At 40.9% G+C, this 25,767-nt stretch overlaps 1 protein-coding gene across 3 annotated transcripts in view; it reads right to left on the bottom strand.

Annotated features, from left to right (window-relative positions):
- The window catches only part of CAMKMT (calmodulin-lysine N-methyltransferase), a 685,679-nt gene that overhangs the window by 32,115 nt on the left and 627,797 nt on the right, over positions 1-25,767 (bottom strand). For all 3 annotated transcript variants that reach the window (XR_012244021.1, XM_073628476.1, XM_073628477.1), the window contains one exon: positions 13,229-13,360. Coding sequence is in view for 2 of the 3 variants with exons in the window: in XM_073628476.1 (XP_073484577.1) it covers positions 13,229-13,360 (132 nt within the window). In the remaining variant the exon portion in view is untranslated. The remainder of the gene's footprint in view (positions 1-13,228; positions 13,361-25,767) is intronic.

The raw sequence follows: 25,767 nt of genomic DNA, 5'->3' as shown, positions 1-25,767 counted from the left end.
CTAATGTTAGCCACGTGTTCACTGAGCCTGACATGCAGCATGCGTTGTGGTGCATGTGATTAAATGTACATGTGGGAAACAATATATAGGCGAACCAAATGCATGCTGCATGACAGGCTGTGACATGGCATGTCAGGGTGTGTTGAGTTATTTTGAGGGGACAGCAAATTTACACTGTTATGCAAGCTGTACACTCACTACTTTACATTGTAGCAAAGTTTCATTTCTTCAGTGTTGTCACATGAAAAGATATAATAAAATATTTACAAAAATGTGAGGGTGTACTCACTTCTCTGAGATACTGTAAGCTTTAGGTGCTCAGTAGCCACCAGAGGAACCTACTTACCTCACTCAAATGTCCTGATACCACTCTAGAGGGAAGGTAAATGTAAAAGGAATGGATCGCCACTACTGTCAACCAGCCCAGGTGAATAAACTATGAGGAGCTACCTCAGCCTATATGTCTCCACCAAAGCACACACCCTGATGGATTTTGGCCCGGACACCTGGGAGTTGAGCCTGCAGCTCCAGCTCTCCTTTCTCTGATCTTTATCTGTTGCAGCCACAGAACGGATCGCTCCTAATTAACATAGGGGCTTGCATCCCTGTGTTGATTAGGAGTGACACTTGTTCTATTTTATTGTTTAGAAGAGTGGTGCAAGCATTGTGCTTGCACCACTCTGTTAATTACCCACAAAGTGCAGACCACAACATGACAAGTCAGTAATGAGGAAAGATCAGCTGCAGGGGGACCACAGGTCATACTGGTGACTAGTCCTATGTCCTTTGCCTGACTTTTCTGGGCACACCTCGACAGTTCAGTTCCTCTTCAAGGCTTGTATACCCTAGCTATATTTGTGTCAGAGCAGATTGTTTTACCATAGCCAATGAGAACCCAAGAGCAGTTCAAGGCAGCTCAGGAGGAAGTCACAAGCAAGTTGAATGTACCTAAAAGCATGTTCTAATTGCCCATCTACACAAGTCTTTTTGATATTGGTGCCAGACTAAGAACACAAAGCCACCCTGACATATAAGGCAATAGCTTACATGATTAAATTTTTAATTAAGGAAATAAATAGTTTAATGCAAATAATCTTAACTGCATGTGTTGGTGTTTTAAAAACCCTAGGAAGGCCGGCAAGACTGCTGGGGATTTTAATTTTGCAATCCAGCTATTGCGATAGTTTGTGAATAATGGGTGCATCAGAATTTTCATAGAAAATTTCTATTCATCAGCTGTATTGATCATCGTCAGTATGCTGTATGGGTCATAAGCACAAAGAAGAAATTAGAAACTCACTAGATTTTTTGCAGGATCAACTGGTATTTTTGTGAAATATTGAAAAGGGAAAAGTGAAAATGGGAGTTTTAAGGTGCAAAATTAATCACATTGAGAACAATATCAATTTCACAAATTTTATTTAAAAGTTTTTTTTAAAATGTATTATATTAAAACCAACACATGAAATTCATACGGTCGTTGTACAAAAGTTTGTCCGCCTCTACATGTTTCGCCATAATCATGACTTCCTCAGGAGTTTTTGCAAGACCTTATGTACAGTAACACCCAAATGCAAGCACAGCTCCAGAGGACTATCAAGACCCCCAGGCATCCCGGCAAAGTATCAGTGTGTCATAGAGGGGGTAAACCCGTAAATTGAACCCTTTTTCAGCAAATGGTTAAAGAAATAGGAAAAAACACTGAGTAATCTTGTCAATGATAAAAATTGCTTCAAAGAGTGGTATGCAACTTGATAGAGGCTTCATGATCTAGATAACCACTTCCTCAATGCAAAATATGAATTTCCTTTTCTCTTTACCAATGAGATACCAACAGGGCAGGAGGGATCCAAACCGACAGCCATTGCCAAGGGAGGAAATAATCCCCTGAAACATAAAAACCGTATCCTACAGGGATCAAACTGGGCGAGAGGCCGCAACAGAGGCGAGTAACTTTTGTACAACGACCATATGAATTTCATGTGTTGGTTTTAATATAATGCATTTTTAAATGTTTATTAAATACATTTTTTAAATTGATATTGTTCTCAATTTGATTCATTTTGAACCTTTAAACTTCCATTTTCACTTTTCTCTTTTCAATATTTCAAATATGGGGAGGTGGTGCATGTAAAAAAAGACCTCTTATCCTTGGATAAAAATCTATTTTTGGTATTTTTGTGAACTTGGCAAAATTTGCATGTACTACAGAGATGTACTCATTTTTTTTTTTTTTTGCTCTAATACACACTGTAAAATTAACATGAAATATTCTATTGTTACATTAATGTTATTCCAGTGATAATATCTGACATCGCATGGATACTGTTTACAAAATGCACTTAGAACAAGAGGCCCTATTGATAATTGTGTATTGGCATTTGGCTTCATAAACTAATGACAACATAGAAAATCAAATTATCAAGGACATCATTGCCAAGTGCTTGCTTCCAGGAATCAATTGTTTTCTGTATCCAATAATTGTATCCTGCCCTGAACTGCAGCCATATGCAAATTGCAGCCAGAAGAATTTCCGATTGGATAAGAGAGTAAAAAAATATATATAGGCAGATAAATATTTAATATATGCAGAATTTAAACAGCAAAAAAATCTATACATCTATCCACACCAGAGGCCTGTGGTTGGTTATTCAATGAACTACAGTAGCTATTAGCAATTGTTAACGGCCATTAACTTAAAAGGCTCCTATGAACTGCTTACGGCTGGTATATTTCAGTGAATAACCCCCTTAGGTGTTAGAAAGGTTTGTATACACTTCGGATTGCCATTACTACAGCTTACGGGAGTAAATGTACAGTTCTTGTATCTCATATGTAGAGCATGTAAAATTGAAGATAAGTATAAGTTTCTCTTAAGCAAATATAAGAGCAAATCAATATGACGCTTTGTTTTCATGTTAAAAACTGCACAGTGAAACCTGCTTTACAATATTCTTGTAATACCTACTCAAAAAGTGTTGAGTAATAAAGTGGACCTGTTACACAGACAGCTTAAAAAAGTATTACACATTAAAGTAGACTTGTCATTCAGATAGCCAGACACACGCTCCTTTAATTTGACAGACGGAAATAAGAGGAGACAGGAAAAGAAGCACTGCCTCTCACTTCTGAGTGGATATCAGGAGAACCCTATGGTTACTCTTCGGGAAACTGAAGAAAAATTTCTTTAATACACCTCCAGAAAAGGATACATATCTCGGCAAACCAGCTATTATAGATTGAGCTGTAAATCCTTGACTGCAGCAACTGATGACCACTTATTTTACTGTTCAACCTCTAAAATACTGCCCCTCCAAAGGGATGGTTGGGATATCTACTGTATGAGAGAAGTAAATACAGGAAGTGAACTGTAGTTTAAAAAAAATAAAACATAAATAGCCTTGGTGCTATTCGTGCCGGAAAACGGCAATAGGGTGGAAGTTGTTCCCAAGAAGAAAACAGAAAACTCTGGAAATAAGTGCCACAACTAGTTTGAAACTTCTTAATTTAATAGTGGGAAGTTAGATAGGACTGATAGCTTTTGGCAACAATGCTTCATGTGTCTCACAACATAATTATACTATGAAAGGGGTTGAGAGTTAGGGATTCACTTAAGTTAGCGTTAGGGTCAAGAGTTGGAGGGTTAAGATTAGCTGTTAGGGTTAAAATGTAGCAGTTTTGTAAAAGGATAACTGTTATAGGTTACTTTTTCTTTTCACATTCTATTTACCAGTTTTATTCTTATGTGGTCAATAGGGATGAACTCGATGTTCAGGTCACAGTGCATTGCTGTATGATGATTGGCCAAAGCATGCACCTGAACTGCATGCTTTGGCCAATCTCAGCGCGCTCTGCTAAGAGAGCCATAATGGGCAAAAGGCAGGGTGCCTTTGGCCCATCATGGCTCAGAGGGACTAAGTCCACGCCTAACAGTATATAAGGCTGCTTACACGGCGGCCGTGTGTAGTGTTGTTGGCGTGGACAGAGAGATAGCTTGATTTATATTAAGCAGGCAGGTTATTCAGTTAGTGGCAGTGTATTTGATATATACATACAGTCAGTCTAGTATATATAAACTCTGCATTTAGCATAGACTATATATTCAGTGTTTACTCGATATTCAGTCAGTGCAGGCAGTGTATTAATATATATATATATATATATATATATATATATATATATAACACACTCTGTATCCAATGTAGCCTATATCTACAGTGCATTCTGTGGTGTACTGTTTCTAATACACTTCAGTTGGGGTATTAATATATATATATATATATATATATATATATATATATATATATACATATATATATATACATACACAGTCTCGTATATATATATATATATATATATATATATATATATATATATATATATATATATATATATATACACAGTATCTCACAAAAGTGAGTACACCCCTCACATTTTTGTAAATATTTTATTATATCTTTTCAAGTGACAACACTGAAGAAATGACACTTTGCTACAATGTAAAGTAGTGAGTGTACAGCTTGTATAACAGTGTAAATTTGCTGTCCCCTCAAAATAACTCAACACACAGCCATTAATGTCTAAACCGCTGGCAACAAAAATGAGTACACCCCTAAGTGAAAATGTCCAAATTGGGCCCAATTAGCCATTTTCTCTCCCCGGTGTCAAGTGACTCATTAGTGTTACAAGGTCTCAGGTGTGAATGAGGAGCAGGTGTGTTAAATTTGGTGTTATCGCACCCACTCTCTCATACTGGTCACTGGAAGTTCAACATGACACCTCATGGCAAAGAACTCTGAGGATGTGAAAAAAAAGAATTGTTGCCCTACATAAAGATGACCTAGGCTATAAGAAGATTGCCAAGACCCTGAAACTGAGCTGCAGTACGGTGGCCAAGACCATACAATGGTTTAACAGGACAGGTTCCACTCAGAACAGGCCTCGCCATGGTCCACCAAAGAAGTTGAGTGCGCGTGCTCAGCATCATATCCAGAGATTGTCTTTGGGAAATAGACGTATGAGTGCTGCCAGCATTGCTGCAGAGGTTGAAGGGGTGGGGGGTCAGCCTGTCAGTGCTCAGACCATATGCTGCACACTACAACAAATTGGTCTGCATGGCTGTTGTCCCAGATGGAAGCCTCTTCTAAGGATGATGCACAAGAAACCCTGCAAACAGCTTGCTGAAGACAAGCAGACTAAAGACATGGATTACTGAAAACAATGCCCTGTGGTTTGATGAGACCAAGATAAACCTTTTTGGTTCAGATGGTGTCAAGAGTGTGTGGCAGCAACCAGGTGAGAAGTACAAAGACAAGTGTGTCTTGCCTACAGTCAAGCATGGTGGTGGGAGCGTCATGGTCTGGGGCTGCATGAGTGCTTCCGGCACTGGGGAGCTACAGTTCATTGAGGGAACCATGAATGCCAACATGTACTGTGACATACTGAACCAGAGCATGATCCCCTCCCTTTGGAGACTGTGCCGCAGGGCAGTAAGCCAACTTGATAAGGACCCCAAACACACTTCCAAGATGACCACTGCCTTGCTAAAGAAGCTGAGGGTAAACGTGAAAGACTGGCCAAGCATGTCTCCAGACCCAAACCCTATTGTGCATCTGTGGGGCATCCTCAAATGGAAAGTGGAGGAGGGCAAGGTCTCTAACATTCACTAGCTCCATGATGTCATCATGGAGGAGTGGAAGAGGACACAAGTGGCAACCTGTGAAGCTCTGATGAACTCCATGCCCAAGAGGGTGGAAAATAATGGTGGCCACACAAAATATTGACACTTTGGACCCAATTTGGACATAATTACTTAGGGGTGTACTCATTTTTGTTGCCAGCGGTTTAGACATTAATGGCTGTGTGTTGAGTTATTTTGAGGGGACCGCAAATTTACATGGTTATGCAAGCTGTACACTCACTACTTTACATTGTAGCAAAGTTTCATTTCTTCAGTGTTGTCACATGAAACGATATAATAAAATATTTACAAAAATGTGAGGGGTGTACTCACTTCTGTGCGATACTGTATATTCTGCATCCAGTGTAGCCTATATCTACAGTGCATTCGGTGGTGTACTGTTTCTAATACACTTCAGGCGGTGTACACAGTATTTAATACAGTGTGTACAGTTTCTACAACACTTCTGGTTGTGTACACAGTATAAAATACAGTGCAGCCATTGTACAGTTTCTAATACAGTGCAGGCGGTGTACACAGTATCTAATATAGTGTGTACAGTTTCTACTACTTTTCTGGTGGTGTACACAGTACACAATACAGTGCAGCTATAGTACAGTTTCTAATACAGTACAGGCGGTGTACACAGTATCTAATACAGTTTGTACAGTTGCTACTACACTTCTGGTGGTGTACACAGTACACAATACTGTGCAGCCGTAGTACAGTTTCTACTACTTTTCTGGTGGTGTACACAGTATCTAATACAGTGTGTACAGTTTCTATTACACTTCTGGTGGTGTACACAGTACACAATACAGTGCAGCCGTAGTACAGTTTCTACTACTTTTCCGGTGGTGTACACAGTATCTAATACAGTGTGTACAGTTTCTACTACACTTCTGGTGGTATACACAGTACACAATACAGTGCAGCCATAGTACAGTTTCTACTACTTTTCTGGTGGTGTACACAGTATCTAATACAGTGTTTACAGTTTCTACAACACTTCTGGTGGTGTACACAGTACACAATACAGTGCAGCCATAGTACAGTTTCTACTACTTTTCTGGTGGTGTACACAGTATCTAATACAGTGTGTACAGTTTCCACTACACTTCTGGTGGTGTACACAGTATACAATACAGTGCAGCCATTGTACAGTTGCTAATACAGTGCAGGCGGTGTACACAGTATCTAATACAGTGTGTACAGTTTCTAGTACACTTCAGGCAGTGTACACGGTATCTAATATAGTGTAGTGTGGCGTTGCAAAACAAAAAATACATCATGTCCGGAAGGCCACCAAGGAGAGGCAGATGCTCACAGGCCACTAAAAGAGGGCAAGCAGCCTCTGTGTCTACAGTCAACAGTGGTAATCGTGGACATGATACATCCTCTGCAGGTGGCTGTGGGGCACGCTTGTCCTTTTCTTCTGCTGCTGGCTGTGTTATTGAGCCAGAACATGCAGAAGAGTTGGTGGAGTGGATAACAAAGCCATCCTCATCCTCCTCATCCTCTGTCACCTAGGCTCAGAGTAGTTTGCTTTCCAATGCAGCTGCCAAAGCAGCCTATTCCACCGGTTCCTTGTCCACAGTCACTCCTTCTGTAGCCCCACCATCATGCACGGAGTCCCCAAAATTATTCCTCCACAGTGTCAGGTACATGCTGCTGGAGGATGCGCAGCGATTTAAAGGCTCCGATGTTGGTTCCCAGGTCGAGGAAGAGAGTAACGTGAGCCTAGAGAGATGGGGTACCACAGAAGGACAAGAAACTGGCAGTCATGTTCCCCCAGCTGTAACATACTTCCAAGCTTGCTCCAGTGACGAGGAGAGAGGGGATGATGAGGTCACTGACTGTACTTGGATGCCTGAGAGAAGAGAGGAGGAGGAGAAGGAGGTACAACTCCAACGAGGCAGGATGTCCTCTAGGGGGCAGCTTAAGGGCAGCCATCCTATTGCATCACACTGCAGAGCTCTGCAGGTGCAGGGTGCTGCTAACTCCCTGCTGACTTTTAAAAGTTCCTTGGTGTGGGCCTTTTTCGACACGTGTGCAGCAGATTGCCCCATTGCTGTTTGAAACCTGTCTGAAGCGGATCAAGCATGGCCAGAACAGCAGCCGCATGGGCACCACATGCTTGACCAGACATATGATGACCTGCCATGCAGTCCGTTGGCAACAGCACTTGAAAGACCCACATAAAAGAAAAAGGCAGACTTCTCCTTGCTCCTCATCTGGAATCTCCAACCCTACTATACCTCCAGTCCTCTCAAAAACCTGCACTGAGACACCGGTATGACACCGGTCTGTGCTGTTAGAAGTTTGCCTCTCGGCCTCAGTGTATTCTCAGAAATATATAATAAACAGTGCAGCACTGGACATATAACAAAGTAAGTTATTATACTAATCAAACTAATGTTAGTGCAATCAAAATAAAAATAAAGTGATAAAGTATTAATGAAATAGTATAAACAGTAAAATCCACCAATATATTGCTAACAATCAATGCAATTAAGTGCTCATAGATGCCAAACTATAATATAGTGAAAGTGTTCAAATAAAGTGAAGAATCCAAAAAAATGTCCAAAAATTATTATATGAAAAGTGCAAAATCCAAATACGATACTCCACTTGATGGTGCTGCCCGTCACCACGTGAAAAAGTTGGAGGCTTACCAGAAAGCCTGCGACCGCCCTTACTCAGGGGGGTCAATACAGGCTTAGTAGATCACCGCAGATGTCCCGACAGGATGACGGTTGGTGGCCCTCAGATCTCCTTCCTCCTTTCCAAATAGCTCATCAGTAGCAGCAGGGGACACTCAGGAGAGCGTGGTAACAGGATGACTCAAGGCAGCAAGCACATTTTGAAGGCAGCTTCTCGTTCCTCCTTAGTTTTTTATTGTTATTCAGATTTTTTTTTTCAATATTTTTAGTGAAAATTTGCAATTTACAAGCCTCAAACAGAAACAGAAATGGATAGATTTGTAAAGCTAGTATCTAACCTACTACCAATGTTACTTTTAAAATGGGTTACTTTTTCTAAACGGGTTACTTTTAAAGCTGGATTCACACTGTTCCATGTGCAAGCAGCAATGCCAATGCAGAGGTGTGAATGGACCCATATACTGTAGTTCCTCTTTGCAGAACACAGTAAGCTGCAGCACATAGATGTGAACCGGCCCCAGAGAAAAGAATAGAATTTCCGCTTGAAATGCATTTTCATGCATTAAAATTCAAAATTTTGCTACATGAAAATGGGCAAGTGTGAATAGGCCTTAACCACTTACGGACCGCCGCACGCTGATAAACGCCGTAACTTTAAAGAGGAATATCGTTGTTTTGGCAGCAGCTAGCTGCCATAAACCCTGGTATCCTGTTCTTCGGCCAGCGGCCTGCTTTCCGATAAAAGTGGTCTCTGCGGTGGATTTGCCGCAAGATCACTTTTATCAGGGGCGGGAGAGGGGCCCCCTCCCGCCGCGTTCTGGTGCCCTCCGCTGTTTAACGGAGCAGTCGGCAGCGGCGGAGGCAATCGGTTGTTGCTCCTTGCTGGGTATGGAGACATAACATTGCAGGGCAGAAGCGACGTCAAAACGTCAGTTCCGCCCATAGCTCTTAAAGGGACATTTTTTTAAATTATTTTTTTAAATGACAAAAAATTTTTTATTTTATTGCATTTTAGTGTAAATATGAGATCTGAGGTCTTTTTGACCCCAGATCTCATATTTAAGGGGTCCTGTCATGCTTTTTTTCTATTACAAGAGATGTTTACATCCCTTGTAATAGGAATAAAAGTGACACAATTTTTTTTTAAAAGAACAGTGTAAAAATAAAAGGTAAAATAAATAAGAAAAAAAAAATGTAAACGCGCCCTGTCCCGCCAAGCTCGCGTGCATAAGTGAGCGCATACGTGAGTAGCGCCCGCATATGAAAACGGTGTTCAAACCACACATGTGTGGTTTCACCGCGATCTGTAGAGTGAGAGCAATAATTTTAGCCCTAGACCTCTTCTGTAACTTAAAACATGCAACCTGTAGAATTTTTTAAGGGTAAAAGTTTATCGCCATTCCACGAGCGGGCACAATTTTGAAGCGTGACTTGTTGGGTATCACTTTACTCGGTGTAACATTATCTTTCACAATATAAAAAAAATTGGGCTAACTTTACTGTTGTCTTATTTTTTAAGTCACAAAAAGTGTATTTTTTCCAAAAAAAGTGCGCTTGTAAGACCGCTGCACAAATATGGTGCGACAGAAAGTATTGCAACAACCGCCATTTTATTCTCTAGGGTGTTAGAAAACATTTTTTTATGACGTTTGGGGGTTCTAAGTGATTTTCTAGCAAAAAAAACCCCAAAAAACTGTTTTTAACTTGTAAACAACAAATCTCAAGAAGAGGCTCGGTCCTTAAAGGTAAGGGTAATTGTTAAGGTTACAGTAAGGATGTTAAGTGTTAGGGTCAGGAAAATGTTACATTTAGGAGGGAGGATAAAGATTGGGGGGAGGGGTACAACGTAAGGATTTATTTAGTGTAAGGTTAAGTAAAGATTTAGGCAAGAAAGGACCTAACACAGAGTCGCCTTAACCGGTAGAGATAAGTCAGAGATTGGGGATACTTAGGGGTCCTTTCAAAAAACAGCAGTACGGTAGTACCCCATGTTTAAAAAATGTGCATTGCATTCCCCTGGCTTTGGCAGTCTGAACTTGCACAATTAAAATGATGGCACGATAAAAAAAAGGTAGAAGGAAAGCTCAGTCATGTGACCTATCAAAATCATGTACCCAGCTCAGTAGGGAATGACAGGATTCACACTGCAGCCTGAATTTTAATTTACAGGCTGTAAAATGTGAGCTGCGGTGTATGCAACCGATTAAAGTATGACCAAAGGCGGATAGCGATATCCGCTCTCTGTTATAAATGGACCCCTTTGGGCAGCTAATTTATTCTAACTAGTGCTTTCATTTTGATAGCCCCCCACCCAAACCATCTTCAATGAAAAAATATACCTGGGGAAACTCTAACACAATTTAGTAAGTGATATAAGATCATAATCTATTACAGTCTAACAGCTTCTTCATCGATATCCTTTAGGTACTCTATTCTCCACTGAAATCCAACCACATACAGGGGAGTTTCAGCTAATTTGGCTCTAGAATCTTGGTGCCCCACCTGTGGCCTTTGTCACAGTTACTTACCTTGCCCACTCCACCATCGGCGCTTTTGAGATTTCTTGCAGTCACAGGCACTTTTTGGGTACTCAGAGTGTTGCGGCCTCTGTAACTTAAACTCAAGAGGGGTGAGCTGCCTTTCATGCTCCACGAGTTAAGGCTATTGCAGTCACTGCTGCACTGCTTCCTGGTCTCCGGTACACCTGCAGCTAAAGTCTCCACTGCATTGGAGCCTGCTTTCCACTGTACCACCAGCTCAGTCACTGCTGCTTCTGCAGGTCAGAATATCTGCTGCATCCTAGCCTGGTCACTGCTGCATTTGCAAGCAAGTCTCAGATGCACCCAGTCTAGTCTTTGCTGCACCGGCAGCCCTGTTACAGTTGCATCCACAGCCAAAGTCTCCACTGCATCCACAGCTTAGTCACCACTGCACCTGCAGTTTAGTCACTGCTACACACAAAGCCAAAGGTTTCTGTAGCACCCACAGCAACAGTCTCCAATGTCTCAGGATCTTCCAAAGTATTTGCTGCACCTACCCTGCACCCACAGCCTCTGCTGCTCCTCAGCAGCCCTGCAGCCTTTAGAGCACCCACAGCCTTTGCTGGGCAATTTCTGCACCAACAATCGCTACTGTATTCGCTGCCAATATCTTCACTGCTCCATCTCCAGTCTCCACTTCATTCACTGCTTATATGTATCTCCATAATCTCTAGCCCATCTCTCACTTCCAACTATCCAGCCCTTCTATCTTCCACACGCTACAGTTCCTCGTTACCCAACATCTGTATCTGTTAAGTGACCTGGGGGTAGCCTGCAACTCATGAACTTAAAATGTATCAAGCATTCCTGGACTTCTCCTTTGCATCATATGACCTAATCAACCCTGGTTAATACCATGAGAAGGTGCTAGCACAGAGTGCTATGTACGACAACACATACACTATTATGCCCCGTACACACTGTCGGATTTTCTGACGGAAAATGTTCGATGGGAGCGTTTTGTCGGAAATTCCGACCGTGTGTAGGTTCCATCGGACATTTTCCATCATAATTTCCGTCACACAAAATTTGGGATCTGGATCTCAAATTTTCCAACAACAAAATCCGTTATCGGAAATTCTGATCGTGTGTACCCAATTCCGATGCACAAAGTTCCACGCATGCTTGGAATCAAGCAGAAGAGCCACACTGGCTATTGAACTTTATTTTTCTCAGCTTGTCTTACGTGTTGTACGTCACTGCGTTCTCGTCGTTCGGAATTTCCGACAAGCTTTGTGTGACCGTGTGTATGCAAGACAAGTTTGAGCCAACATCCTTCAGAAAAAAAACCATGGATTTTGTTGTCGGAATGTCCGATCAATGTGCGATCGTGTGTATGCGGCATAAGAACTGCTACACAGTACTACAGTAACCACACTCCCAAAACTTCTACACTAAACTACAATACCTGCAATCCCACATCTGTCACACTGAACTAGTACTCTAAATCTTCTAAGTTGACTACCACTGCTATATAATATCCATGTATAGCGTACACTGGATAGTAAGCTCTTCCTTAGGAAAGGAAAGATGTGCAAAGTCCATGGTTTTTGTAAAGCACTGAATTTGTTGGTGCAACATAAGTGAATGCAAATAACACACCATTCATTTACATTTTGTAAAATGTAACATACACACCTAGTCAGTATAAAATAAGTAAGCTTTCTAGGCATGTTATATTTTTAGCTATATATATATTTTAAGCTTCTGATTTCACCACTAACATGGCTGTCTGTGTTATATACCTATATATAATGATGAGAAGAGCACTGATAGCAGGGGCTTTATGTAAGCAAGCTTAGAAATCACAGATAAGTGCTTTTGACCTAAATCTTGTGGCTCCTCAATCTGACATCTAACCTCACAGCTGTGAAATGCTGTTTGAGATTTAGCACTTCGAATCTGCCAACTAACCCAGCCATAAAGCTTGCCGCGATAAGGATTTAAGTTATGATATAACACAATTAGACATCGGCCTTCTGTTTGTTTCAACACATACTGCCGCTAGATTAGCCTAACATTTGTTTATAGTCATTTTACAAGCTTGTTGATTTGGGGCTTATATGTGCCGTACACAATGCCTCCGACAAATAATGCAGCAAGATGACTTTTTTTTTTTTCACTATGGTAACTCCAATAGAAGATCCTTCGGTTAAAACCTGCTAGACGTGCGGAGATAAAGGATGGTTTAACAGCAAAAACTAATCACATATAAAAATAGCGCTTGAGTAGCAGCACACCTTAGGACGGCTTTAATCAAACGTTTGTTACCTGCCAAAAAGACCATGATCTCTTCAAAATGCAATGTGGATTAAAGTATTATCTGTCGCAAGCAGAGAACCAACCTTGGAGTGGAAGTTGGAAATATACTCATCGTAATTTTCATGTCTTTGGATAGAAAAGCCAGCCGCCTCTGCTAGATTGCAGAACTGGTTTAAAGTGTTCCCTCTCTGAGGAGCAAATACCATTGCTTTTCCCTGGAAGGATAAAGAAGGAAAAAAAATAAATATACTAGAAGCAAGTTGGTGGGCAAATAGCTTTACAATTAGAATACTGCAAAGCACACTCTTAAATGGTTGCATTCAGACGGTAAGCTGTTATGAAAGACACATTCCACCCAAGCTAGGTGATTGGGCTTATTTTATATTTTAAATATTTATGAGATTGTAGCCAATTGGTTTGTAAGAAAGGCTGTTCATTTAAAGCATTCTTTCTCAACCGTTTACCCCAGAGGAACCTATAAAATAATTTTCAGGTCTCGTGGAACCCCTGCTGAAACCAATTAATTGGAGAAAGTAGGAAAATGCCACTTACATTGGTGGCCAGCTGGAGAAAAGCTCCTTGCATCGGTGGTCAGTGAGAAGAATGTCCCTGACATTGATGTTCAGTAGGAAGAATGCCCCCTCTACAGTGGTGGCTACAATATAAAACTTACAGATAGCTAAAAAAGATCATTGGTGTCATGCTGATGGCTCTGCCAAGTGGCACTAGCCCCAGAACTATGCAGGCACCATTAAATGGGAGGGCAATCAGCTAAAAAAAAGATCATTGGTGTCATGCTGATGGCTCTGCCAAGTGGCACTAGCCCCAGAACTATGTAGGCATCATTAAATGGGAGGGCAATCAGTCGCAGCTTGAGGAACCTCAAGTAACCTCTGGAGAAATGCAGGGTTCACCGGAACCCTGGTTGAGAATGGCTGATTTAAAGCGTTACTAAACCCAGGACCCTCCATTCACTATATCCGGTCTCCCACAGTACACAGAACATGGAAATGCAATTATTTTAGTAAATGTTAACTGCTAAATACCTTTTCTTATCAGCAGTATATAACAGTCTTGTGACGTTTGTCAGCGTCTGGTTAAAGCTTGTGGAGGAGTTTTCATTCTACTATGACTGTCTTATGAGGCTGCAGGACCCCGACCCTCTGTCTGGACAGTGCTGATTGACCCTGTCCTGATCACATGCACCCTCCCAAGAAAAAACAGGGAGAAAACCTCTCTAGCAATACACACCAAACTGAGCATGTGCAGAGTGACTCCAAAGGCTCTGTCTTATCAGGAGATGGATTAGAGACAGTGGAAAAGGGTTGGATCAGATAAGACAGGATCAAACAGTCTTTTTGCAAAATGTGGAGGATTAAAACCCTTAGGTTCCACATTTTTTTTACTGCATATACAGACTGATTTTACTGTTGTGGGTTTAGTAACACTTTAAAGAAAAGCCTGTCCTGAGAGAAAATGGAGGCTGCCACTGCTGATCTCTCATTTAAAAAAAAGACTAGTTAACTAGCACAAGTACTTTGGGGTTGATTTACTAAAGAAAAATTGGCTTTTCGCTTTGCAAGGTTAGTGAAGGCAGTGAAGATTCACATTGCAATTAATACCCATTCACATGTAAGGTAATAGGAAACAGTATTTGTGCTTGCACATGACTGGATGATAAATGTCAGCAACGCTTCACCTTATTCACTAAGCTAAGGGAAAATTCCCTTGCAAATTAAAATTCCCTTGTAATGTTAAAGGAGAAGCAGAGCCAAAGCTTTTGTGAATATACTTCTTCTGCAGGTCACAGGAGGGCACTTAGTTCTGCACTTCTGTGACACAGATTCAGCCAACAGTGGGCTAAAATCCACCGTTGGCTGATCTCACAGAGCCGGTCCAGGCTCTGCAGGGATCCCAACAATAATGTTGTGGACCCAGCCAGTGTAATTTTTACATTGATCAGTGCATTTTATAGCACTGATCACTGTAATAATATCACTGGTCCCCAAAAAGTGTAATTTGGGGTCAGATTTGTCCACCGCAATCCCGCTAAAAATCACAGATTGCCGCCATTACCAGCAAAAACAATAAAAAAATAAGAGTCCCTAAATCTATCCCGTAGTTTGTAGACGCGATAACTTTTGCGCAAACCAATCAATATACGCCTATTGTGATTTTTTTACCAAAAATATTTAGAAGAATATATATCAGCCTAAACTGATGAATACATTTTTTTTTTAGTTTTTTTTTGGATATGTATTATAGCAGAAAGTAAAAAAAAAAATGTTGGTCTTTTTTTGTTTATAACGCAAAAAATAAAAACCACAGAGGTGATCAAAAATACCACCAAAAGAAAGCTCTATTTGTGGGTAAAAAAGGACATCGATTTTGTTTGGGTACAGTGTCGCCCGGCCGCGCAATTGTCAGTTAAAGCGAAGCAGTGCTGTATCGCAAAAAATGGCCTGGTCATTAAGGGGGCAAATCCTTCGGGGGTTAAGTAGTTAACCCCTAAACAAGTATTTAATAAGAAGTTCTGTTTGCACTCTGGTTGCACTAACTGAATATGTTTCTAAAGTTCATACATTAGTGGACAACTGCAGTTCGGTACATATGTGTGTAAAGGGATTGATAATGAGACTCAGTAGATATGACTAAATATTCATTTTTGGCTCATCAGTAGCTACATTGCTAATTTATTTAGCAGTCTTACATGGCAAGAAGATCCCAAGCACATTTAATCTCATATGTGGTTTTTGCAGTTACTTTAGTAAGTTTTAGTAGAAAAACAGTTTATTGCATATGGCAATAAGTGAGGAAGGGTGAGGTGTAGATCAGGATATCCCCAAAAAATACAGTAGATCCCACATATCAGACTAGTCTTTATTCTTTTTTTGGATCCATCTCAAAAGTCTCTATTGGTTCCTTTTTAACACAGATTATGCCTAGTGGACAGTTGCAGAGCTCTGGGTCCTTGGCAATTGAAGCTCAAGTAGTAATTCAATCTTTATATTCCAAGGCAGGCAACATGGAAAGGTTCCTGTGTACATTTCCCACTCAGCCAGTCTTTTACATCTTTATATGCGGGGGACACAGCTTGCTTCCTCTAAGCCTTGCATTCTTGGCTCCAGCAACCAGCATATTCAGGGGTTCCTCCCAGGAGGAAAGACTCCTCTGCTTCCTTCCCTTCATCTTGGGCTCAAGGCTTGTGAGAGACACAGACCTTCTATGGTAACATTCTCACAGGCAAAAAGCCCACAAGGGAAGAGACAAAACAGGAAGTGTCCCAAATATTTTACAGTTCTCCCAGCATACACCAGCAGGCTCCCCAAATCTGCTTATTGGCTGGCCATCAAACACACATAACACAAAATTATACCTCTCTAGCACACCCCCCTGGAGCAAACTCAAACTAAATGTGTAAAAAAACAAAACGAACACTCTATGCTGAGTTGAGGAACAGATGGACTGACTTCAGTTCACTTCAGTTCACTACCAAAAATATACAAAAAGGAGTTTAGCAAAAATACTACATGGCATAACCAAAATCCAGATCAGAAAGTAAAAATAAACTCTCACAAGTGGATACTTAATTTTGTAGAATAATGTACAGTAAGTAAAATAGGATTGTATTATTTTTGGTTACAAAATCCAGTTTCATGCCTGTCAACTTTCTGTGATGGGAAAGAGAGACATAAGCACAAAGTATGCCGGAAAATGGCACACCCTTGTCACTTTCCAAGTTATGCAGACTATGAAGGATTACCTTGCAACAAATGATTGGTTAAAGTAAACCTAATACGACCCCAAAACAAATTAAAGCCAGCCTGTTAAACAAGATACTGCATACTTACCTTTTCAATGATAAAACTCTGCTAGTATCCGATATATATTTGCTCCCCCACCACGTGCTGTGGTTCTTCCCATCAACTCCTACATTACTAAAGGACATATGAGCCAGAAGGAGAAACAACAGCACTGTAGGGGAGCAAGTATTCCATACACCTGGAAGTGTCATCAAGCCAATCATTAAATACCATCAAGACCTAAACACAGGGCACATACTATTTGCTTCCAAAAGGGTTAATTTACACTTCATCGGTGTGTAAAAAGTGATTCCTGGTGGATTACTTTTCACAAAGCATCAGGGGACTGCTTACAGGCATTTAGAAGGCAATACTGTCAAATGTTTTTTTTTTCAATGGGAATACCACACCGCAACTGTGAGCCTAGCGTTTGGCTCACAGTTGCAGCTCGGCCCTGTGCTCTTGAATTGGTTGTGCTCAGCGGCAGTACTGCTCACCAAATAATTATTGCCATGACGTAATGCAAAGCATGTTTGCACTCTCCATCTGGATGCGATTGCTGCTTAAAGGGTGTTTGTAAAAGCCTTACAGAGCCTGTGGCTAACCTACTGAACTCTGCAGGTTTATATGCAGATCAACTTATCCACTGCCGGGTTATCGGGTGCGAAGAAAGGCAGACTTTGGGCTGGTTGCCATGCATCAAGACCTTTTAGGATAAGGCAACTTTCTAGTACAATTTAGTAAAGAATAAGTAGATCATCCAGAGAATAGAAGTTATGTGAACTACAAGGCCAGGGCACAATTTATTACGTGGCAGTGACTGCCTTTCAAAAACTACAAAATTAAACTATTTCTCAGAAAGTCTTCATAAAGGCAAATTTACCACAAAAACATGCAGTGCCTTAAAAAATATTCATACCCCTTAAAATTTTCCACATTTTGTCACGTTACAACCAAAAATGTAAATGTATTTTGTTGGGATTTTATGTGATAGACCAACACAAAGTGGCACAAAATTGTAACCTGAAGGGAAAATGATAAATGGTTTTCAAATTTTTTTACAAATAAATATCTGAAAAGTGTGGTGTGCATTTGTATTCAGCCCCCCTAAGTCAATAATTTGTAGAACTACCTTTCACTGCTACTACAGCTGCAAGTCTTTTTGGGGATGTCTCTACCAGCTTTGCACATCTAGATCGTGACATTTTTTTCTTTGCAGAATAGCTCAAGCTCTGTCAGATTGGATGGAGAGCATCTATGAACAGCAATTTTCAAGTCTTGCCACAGATTCCCAATTGGATTTAGGTCTGGACTTTGACTGGGCCATTCTAACACATACAGCCATCTAAACCATTCCATTGTAGCTCTGGCTGTATGTTCATGGTCATTGTCCTGCTGGAAGGTGTACCTCCGTCCCAGTCTCAAGTCTTTTGCAGACACTAACAGACATTCTTCTAAGATTACCCTGTATTTGGCTCCATCCATCTTCCCATCACTTCTGACCAGCTTCACTGTCCCTGCTGAAGAAAAGCATGCCCACAACCTGATGCTGCCACCACCATGTTTCACGGTGGTGATGGTGTGTTCAGGGTGATGTGCAGTGTTAGTTTTGCACCACACATAGCGTTTTGCTTTTAGGCCAAAAAGTTCAATGGCTTCTCACAAACTTCAAACAGAACTTCTTATAGCTTTCTTTCAACAATGGCTTTCTTCTTGCCACTCTTCCATAAATGCCAGATTTGTGGAGTGCACGACTAATAGTTTTCAGGTTCTCCCACCTAAACTGTGGATCTCTGCAGCACCTCTACAGTTACTATGGGCCTCTTATACAGACAGTATAGGGCACATCAAGAGTGCAATATAATTAAATGTGAACATGTTATTTTTATCATATATTAAAGTGCTCCAGTGCATAAGCAATAAATATCCCGTGTTAACAATAAAGTGAATATAGTGCAACAAATCAAATGTCCTCAAAATAATTATGAAGAAAACACACACAATCTTCTTAGTAGATCCAATCACCACATAATAAAGTGCACATGCTTTCTTATTCATGCTTCACCCGAAGTGGTATATCAAAGCGCTCACCAGACAGTAGTGGCCACAGAGTGACCCTCAGGCATGGAAAAACTATATATCATCAAAGGTAACTTTCCGAATATCCTGGCAGAAGGACTCCAATCACTAGTCAGCAGGAATGTATTGTAAATAACTTCTATATCTGAGCCTCGGTGCACCAATGCATCAACCAAATCTGCAAAGAGTGGCTCCCCATGAAAGCCACAAAAGCTTGGATAGTGTAAAAACGTCTTTATTCCAATTAAAACTAAGCATCCAAACACATGTGCAGGTACAGGATGAAAACCAAACCGAGCTACAGCTGAGGAGGAGAAACAGAGACTGAGTCGTACCTTGTATTCTTTGGGTACTTTGAATAGCGTCTCGGCATGCATTCCAGCTGATCCGGGAACGGAGGACTCATGTTTGTCGAGCCTCCCTTTCAATATATTTCACGCTGTGCGCGCATCTTCAGGAAATGGGCTCAGCGCCATTTTACTGGAACCTAAATAGTATTGTCTTTAATGTGATTGGTCAGAAAAACAAACAGCTGCCTAAGGGGAAAAAACATTTCTGTAAAGAAACGTAAATAATTTGCAGAGGTACTTCTTATCTCAAATTTTCCGACAACAAAATCCGTTGTCGGAAATTCCGATCGTGTGTACACAATTCCGACGCACAAAATTCCACGCGTGCTCGGAATCAAGCATGCGTGGCTATTGAACTTCATTTTTCTCGGCTCGTCATCTGTGTTGTACGTCACCACGTTCTTGACGTTCGGAATTTCCCGATAACATTTGTGTGACCGTGTGCATGCAAGACAAGTTTGAGCCAACAGCAATTTTTTTTAAATAAGAATGTATGCCAAAATAATTACACAGTAAAAATAGTATAAAAAGTTTGGTTATAAAAGCCAGCACTGTAACTATATAGAAAATATTTTTTTCCCTACATATCCTCCCGAATGACACATTTATACTCTTGATTCTAAAGGCTTGAGAACATATTCTTTATTGTTATAAGGAGTAGGCTGTATTCACCTTCAGGTCACGTGCCTGAACATCAGGATTTGGAAGTGAGTGCTATGGAAGCCCAATTATTCTTGAAGTACGGGGTCACCAGACAATAAATATAATTAAACAAAGGGAGGAAATAGTGCTTGGCATTATAGCAGAGAAAATCTTGGGCAGAGTGTCTCAGCAAAAACCCATTAGAGGAGATTGAATCCACTACAAAAATTGTATTGAGCAGATCAGAATTGAACTATGGAAAAGCTGCATCCATTTCAATCTGTGGAAGAAGTGATTTCTGTGCCCATCTCTTAAACACTCTGGGGATTGAAGCCATAGCGTCTAGCTCATAACTCAAGCTTAGAGTTACAGAGGAGAGCGGATTTAACCAAAAATAAGAATAATATTTTAAAAGGTATCAAAGTGTTTTTTTATCAGTCATTGACCATCTGTATATGAATCAACCCTGCAAACCCCTTCCCTTAATAGTTAATTTGTATTACTGCAAGTTTCAGATTTTCATGTTATTTTTCGCCCTCATTGAGGATAAAACATACACTAGAGATATTTAAAGATTGGATTTCCCAATCTTTCACTGGTAAAGGTCTGTGAACAGCAGTGATTTATCCAAAGCTGCTCCTTCTATAGATTTGGTGAAGAAACATACTGGTGTCAGGGCTGGGCTCAGCCCTTCCTTCTCTGAGCTGGCCACTCAGCTTTCGGCTAATTGTCAGCTCCTATCTTTCCACAGTTACTCAGCTGTCGATGATGTCCTGCTCGTCAGTCCCGCCTACTTAAGCCGTCCAGTCCAGAGGATCTCTGCCTTCGCCTTGGTCAGCATCACAGAAACTCTCCTGCGATCCTGTTCAAAACTTGCTTTGCTGACATCCCTTCTGGCTCCAGATCCTGCTTGCTGTTCCACTACATTGATCCCTGACTTCTGGCTTGGCTGACTACTAAACTTTGGCTATGTTTTGACTACGTTTGTTCTTTTTACTTTTATTATTAAACAAGTGTGATTTAACTGTACTTCTGTCTCGGCCTGATTTCATGGTTTCTGACAACTGGAAGTCTTCAGGTGCTGTGTAAAGGTGAGGTTTGGGCTTCTGGTGTGTTGTTGTACCTGTAGGGAGCAAAGGGCTGCTACATGTGAGCCTGCTCTCTGTTTGTGAATTGCTATATATGTTCCATTGTTAGGAACTCTGATAGTTTAGAGCAGACTTTCTCAACCTTTTGACCATGAAGAAACCCTGGAAATAAATATCAGGTCTCAGGGAGCCCCAGGAAAAATTATTATATCTACAGCTTATGGTACATTAGCAAGATCAGTAAAAAATAATGATATTAAACAAAAGAATAAAGAATCTGGCATACCTGGAGTATTTTACACCTAAGGTGGATCATTTTGTAACATCCCCTTGTTCTGTCCAACAAAAGTACTGTATTTATCGGCGTATAACACGCAGTTTTTCCCTTTAAAATCAGGGGAAAATCGCGGGTGCGTGTTATACGCCGATCCCTGCTGACTGTGAGCGGAGGAGCGAGTACCGCCGACATTCATACATAGACAAGTGCAGCTCCGCTCACAGTCACGCCCAGTCCCGTCCTAAGATGGACATAACACAGGGACTGGGCGTGACTGTGAGCGGAGCTAGCCGACTACGAGAGGAGCCGAAAGCAGCCGAGAGCTGCTAAGAGACACAGGACCAGCTCTGTGTCTCTGCGGCGCCATATTTAAAAACTGCAGTGACACTACAAGGCTGCAGTGTCACTGGGCAAGGCTGCAAATGACACAAGGCTGCAGATGACACAACAAGGCTGCAAATGACACTGAAAGGCTGCAAATGACACTACAAGGCTGCAAATGACACTGAAAGGCTGCAAAAAACACTACAAGGCTGCAGATGGACACAGATAAGGCTGCATTGATTGCATTTAAAAAGTTTTTTTCCTTAAAAAGTTTTTTCCTTAAAATTCCCTCCTAAACTTGGGATGCGTGTTATACGCCGATGAATACGGTATTTTCAGAGATTTTCTTGAAATGAAAGTGTATCAAACATTATTGGTGGTCATTATAGGTGGTCAGTGGAGTAAAGCCCCCTCACATTGGTGTTCAGTGAGAAGAATGCCTCCTACATTGAAGGTCAGTTGGAAGAATCCATCCCGCTTTGTTAGTGTTATCAATAAGGGAATACCATGCTGCAAGTCTAGTATTGGGCTCACGAGATGGCCTCATTCACTTAAATTGGTCGCGTTTGGTGGTGGCATTGCCCACAAAACACAACAGGGAGGATATTTTTGCCATGTTGTAATGCAAAGCATGTTTACACTCCTGTCCAGCTGTAAAGGTTGTATTTTTTTTTTTAATCACAAACACGTTATACTTACCTGCTCTGTGCAACAGTTTTTCACAGAGCAGCTCTGATCCTCTTCTTTTTGGGTCTCCGCCGCTGGTCCTGGCTCCTCCCACCTGCTGAGTGCCCCCAATAGCGAGCCGCACTCCTGTAATAGGACATTGTCCATTCACATATAGAGTGCAATTCGCCCCCCGCCCTCTCCTCATTGGGTCACTGGCTGTGACTGACAGCAGCAAGAGCCAATGGCTCCCACTGCTGTGTGAACCAATGAGGGGAGAGAGACCCAGGAGAGTGGCTGCTTGTGTGTGCACATCGCTGGATCGAGATAGGTCTCAGGTAAGTATGGGGGGGGGCTGCACATTTTTTTACCTTAATGTATAGTATGTATTAAGGTAAAAAAAAAAAACTTCTGTCTTTAGAACCACTTTAAGACAAAAGGAGAAGTCCCACTGGTGCCATACAGTAGATTCTGTTAAGTGATATTGACCCCAGCACTATGCAGGCACCATCAAGTGGGAGGTCAATCCACCACTGCTCAGGGAACTTCTAGCAGCCTCTTGAGGAACCCTAAGATTCTATAGAACCCTGTTTGAGAATATCTGGTTTAGAGTTAAGGACCACACTTATCAAAGATGCCTTGACGTGGCTAGCTTGAAAGTGTGACCTTTTGTATTGGTAGCGGTAGTTTATCCTAGCTTATCCTTAAGTCCTTTTGTATTGTTTTCTATAGTTTTAGAATGTCTTATACTGCCAGAAAGAAGACATAATGTGGTACAAAACTGAATGGCAGCAGCCAGGAACTAGTACAAGACTAAGGATGATTAGCACAGTGCAAGAATGTCTTCTTGAGAGATTTGGGTTATAAAAGATTCCCCAGGATTGCGATGGAAGGATAGTGAACTGACTCTCTGCTGTACAGAAGCTGGGGTAAGATAGGTATATTTTGGCTCACCGGGGTGCTCTGTGGAGAGGATGGCTAAGGATTGCTTCAGGATACACGGAGCTGTTCAGCAGCACGTCCTCCTCGGCTCACATCCGGACACGCCCCCAAGATAGGTATATTTATAACTTTTTCTCACATTTTTTTTTTTCATTTTAATGTGGCAATTAATTTATTATGGGGGTGGGGGTCCAGATCTTTCAGACATCCTTTGCCTTTTAGTGCAAGGTCTGCTTCAAATATTAATTTAGATATCTGATATTGTTAGTTATAACAGAGATCTGAAAGACAGATACTTCAAATAACTTGTCAGATTATTAATTAGGAGAATGATTAAATAGATTTATGGTTACACAATTGAAGATAGTTACATAGATAATAGCTAATGGAAAGGTTGAGTATACCTAACTGACAGATAATCATCATATTAATAAATATAGTATTGTTAGAAAGATAACGCAGATGGTTGATGTTTGATAGACACAAGAAAGTCTCTACAAAATAAAAGAGGTGGGAGGTGGGACCCTGTTGTAATAAGCGGATCTTGCTTATTACGCCAGAGATGCTTTAGCATTGTCAATAACCTTTATGTCTATTATCTATCTATCTATCTATCTATCTATCTATCTATCTATCTATCTATCTATCTATCTTTCTCGGCCTGATTTCATGGTTTCTGACAACTGGAAGTCTTCAGCTGCTGTGTAGGTGAGGTTTGGGCTTCTGGTGTGTTGCTGTACCTGTAGGGAGCAAAGGGCTGCCTACATGTGAGCCTGCTCTCTGTTTGTGAATTGCTATATATGTTCCATTGTTAGGAACTCTGATAGTTTAGAGCAGACTTTCTTAACCTTTTTACCATGAAGAAACCCTGGAAATAAATATCAGGTCTCAGGGAGCCCCAGGAAAAATTATTATATCTACAGCTTATGGTACATTAGCAAGATAAGTAAAAAATAATGATAATAAACAAAAGAATAAAGAATCTGGCATACCTGGAGTATTTTACACCTAAGGTGGATAATTTTGTAACATCCCCCTGTTCTATCCAACAAAAGTATTTTCAAACATTTTCTTGAAATGAAAGTGTATCAAACATTATTGGCCAGGAAATTAACACCACATAGGTGGTCCGTGGAGTAAAGCCCCCTTACATTGGTGTTCAGTGAGAAGAATGCCTCTTACATTGAAGGTCAGTTGGAAGAATCCATCCCGCTATCTATCTATCTATCTATCTATCTATCTATCTATCTATCTATCTATCTATCTATCTATCTATCTATCTCCCAAAATCAGGTTGAACAATGTACTTAGTTTTAGAATGACAGAAATAATATAGCTCCATTTGGGTATGATAGTAGTTTCCATCTAGCAGAGCAGATTATTCCTGTATTGTTGAAAACACCTCAGTGAGAGAGCAAAAAAGAGTAAATAAACCATGGAGCAACAGAACATGGAGGATGTAGGTATTCAGAGAAGGCCAAGCACCAAGAGTGAAGGCTCTTTGGACCTCTTCAGAGGGGCATTATACATTCCACAAAGGGTTACCAATGGCCAAAAAGACCTTTAGGGACCTAATTTTTTGGACATTGACCGATTATCACCGAGTAAGTATCATTCGTACCACACTATTTTTCCCGAGATTGGACCATACCTTTTAAATACCAAATGCAAAAAGGACTGGGTACTGTTAAAGTCCAAGTCCAAGCTAAACATACATTGCAAAAAATATGCAAAAAATATTGTTGAATACAAATGTTTTGTGTATTCTTACTTGAATCTTGATCTTCTTTTTTTTTTTTTTGTCAGACTTGTGCAGTAATCCAGCATAAAACAACTTATGTACTATACTTATGTTCAGGAGTTTCCTGTAATAAAGGATGCTCAGTGCTGCTCTCTCTCCATGTGTGGGATGACTGGTCTTGTCTCCACCCTCTCCTGCTGGATATCACCCACAGCTCTTGCCTCTGCACAAACTATGTACAGCCCAGTGATGATGTCAATGCTAATTTACAAGGTAATATCTACAGTGCCTTGAAAAAGTATTCACACCCCCTGAAATTTTCCAAATTTTGTCATGTTACAACCAAAAACGTAAATGTATTTTATTGTGATTTTATGTGATAGACCAACACAAAGTGGCACATAATTGTGAAGTGGAAGGAAAATGATAAATGGTTTTCCAAATTTTTACCAAATATCTTAAAAGTTTGGCGTGCATTTGTATTCAGCCCTCTTTACTCTGGTAACCCTAACTAAAATCTAGTGGAACCAGGGCTTTTTTTCAGCGGGAACGCGGGGGAACGCAGTTCCGGCACCTCCTGGACTGACTGTATGTAATGGTAGGGTGTTTACTGGGGTGTGCTGCAGGGTATTGATGCACACTGCTGGGGGATATATTCTAGCTGGAGGGGATATATTGTTGCAGGGGGGGTCTATTTTTGCTAAGGAGGT

This window comes from Aquarana catesbeiana, linkage group LG04, assembly GCF_042186555.1.
Source record: "Aquarana catesbeiana isolate 2022-GZ linkage group LG04, ASM4218655v1, whole genome shotgun sequence".
Lineage (NCBI taxonomy): Eukaryota > Metazoa > Chordata > Amphibia > Anura > Ranidae > Aquarana > Aquarana catesbeiana.
The sequence above is the reverse complement of the archived record's forward strand: the minus strand, read 5'-3'. Positions and strand labels throughout refer to the sequence as shown.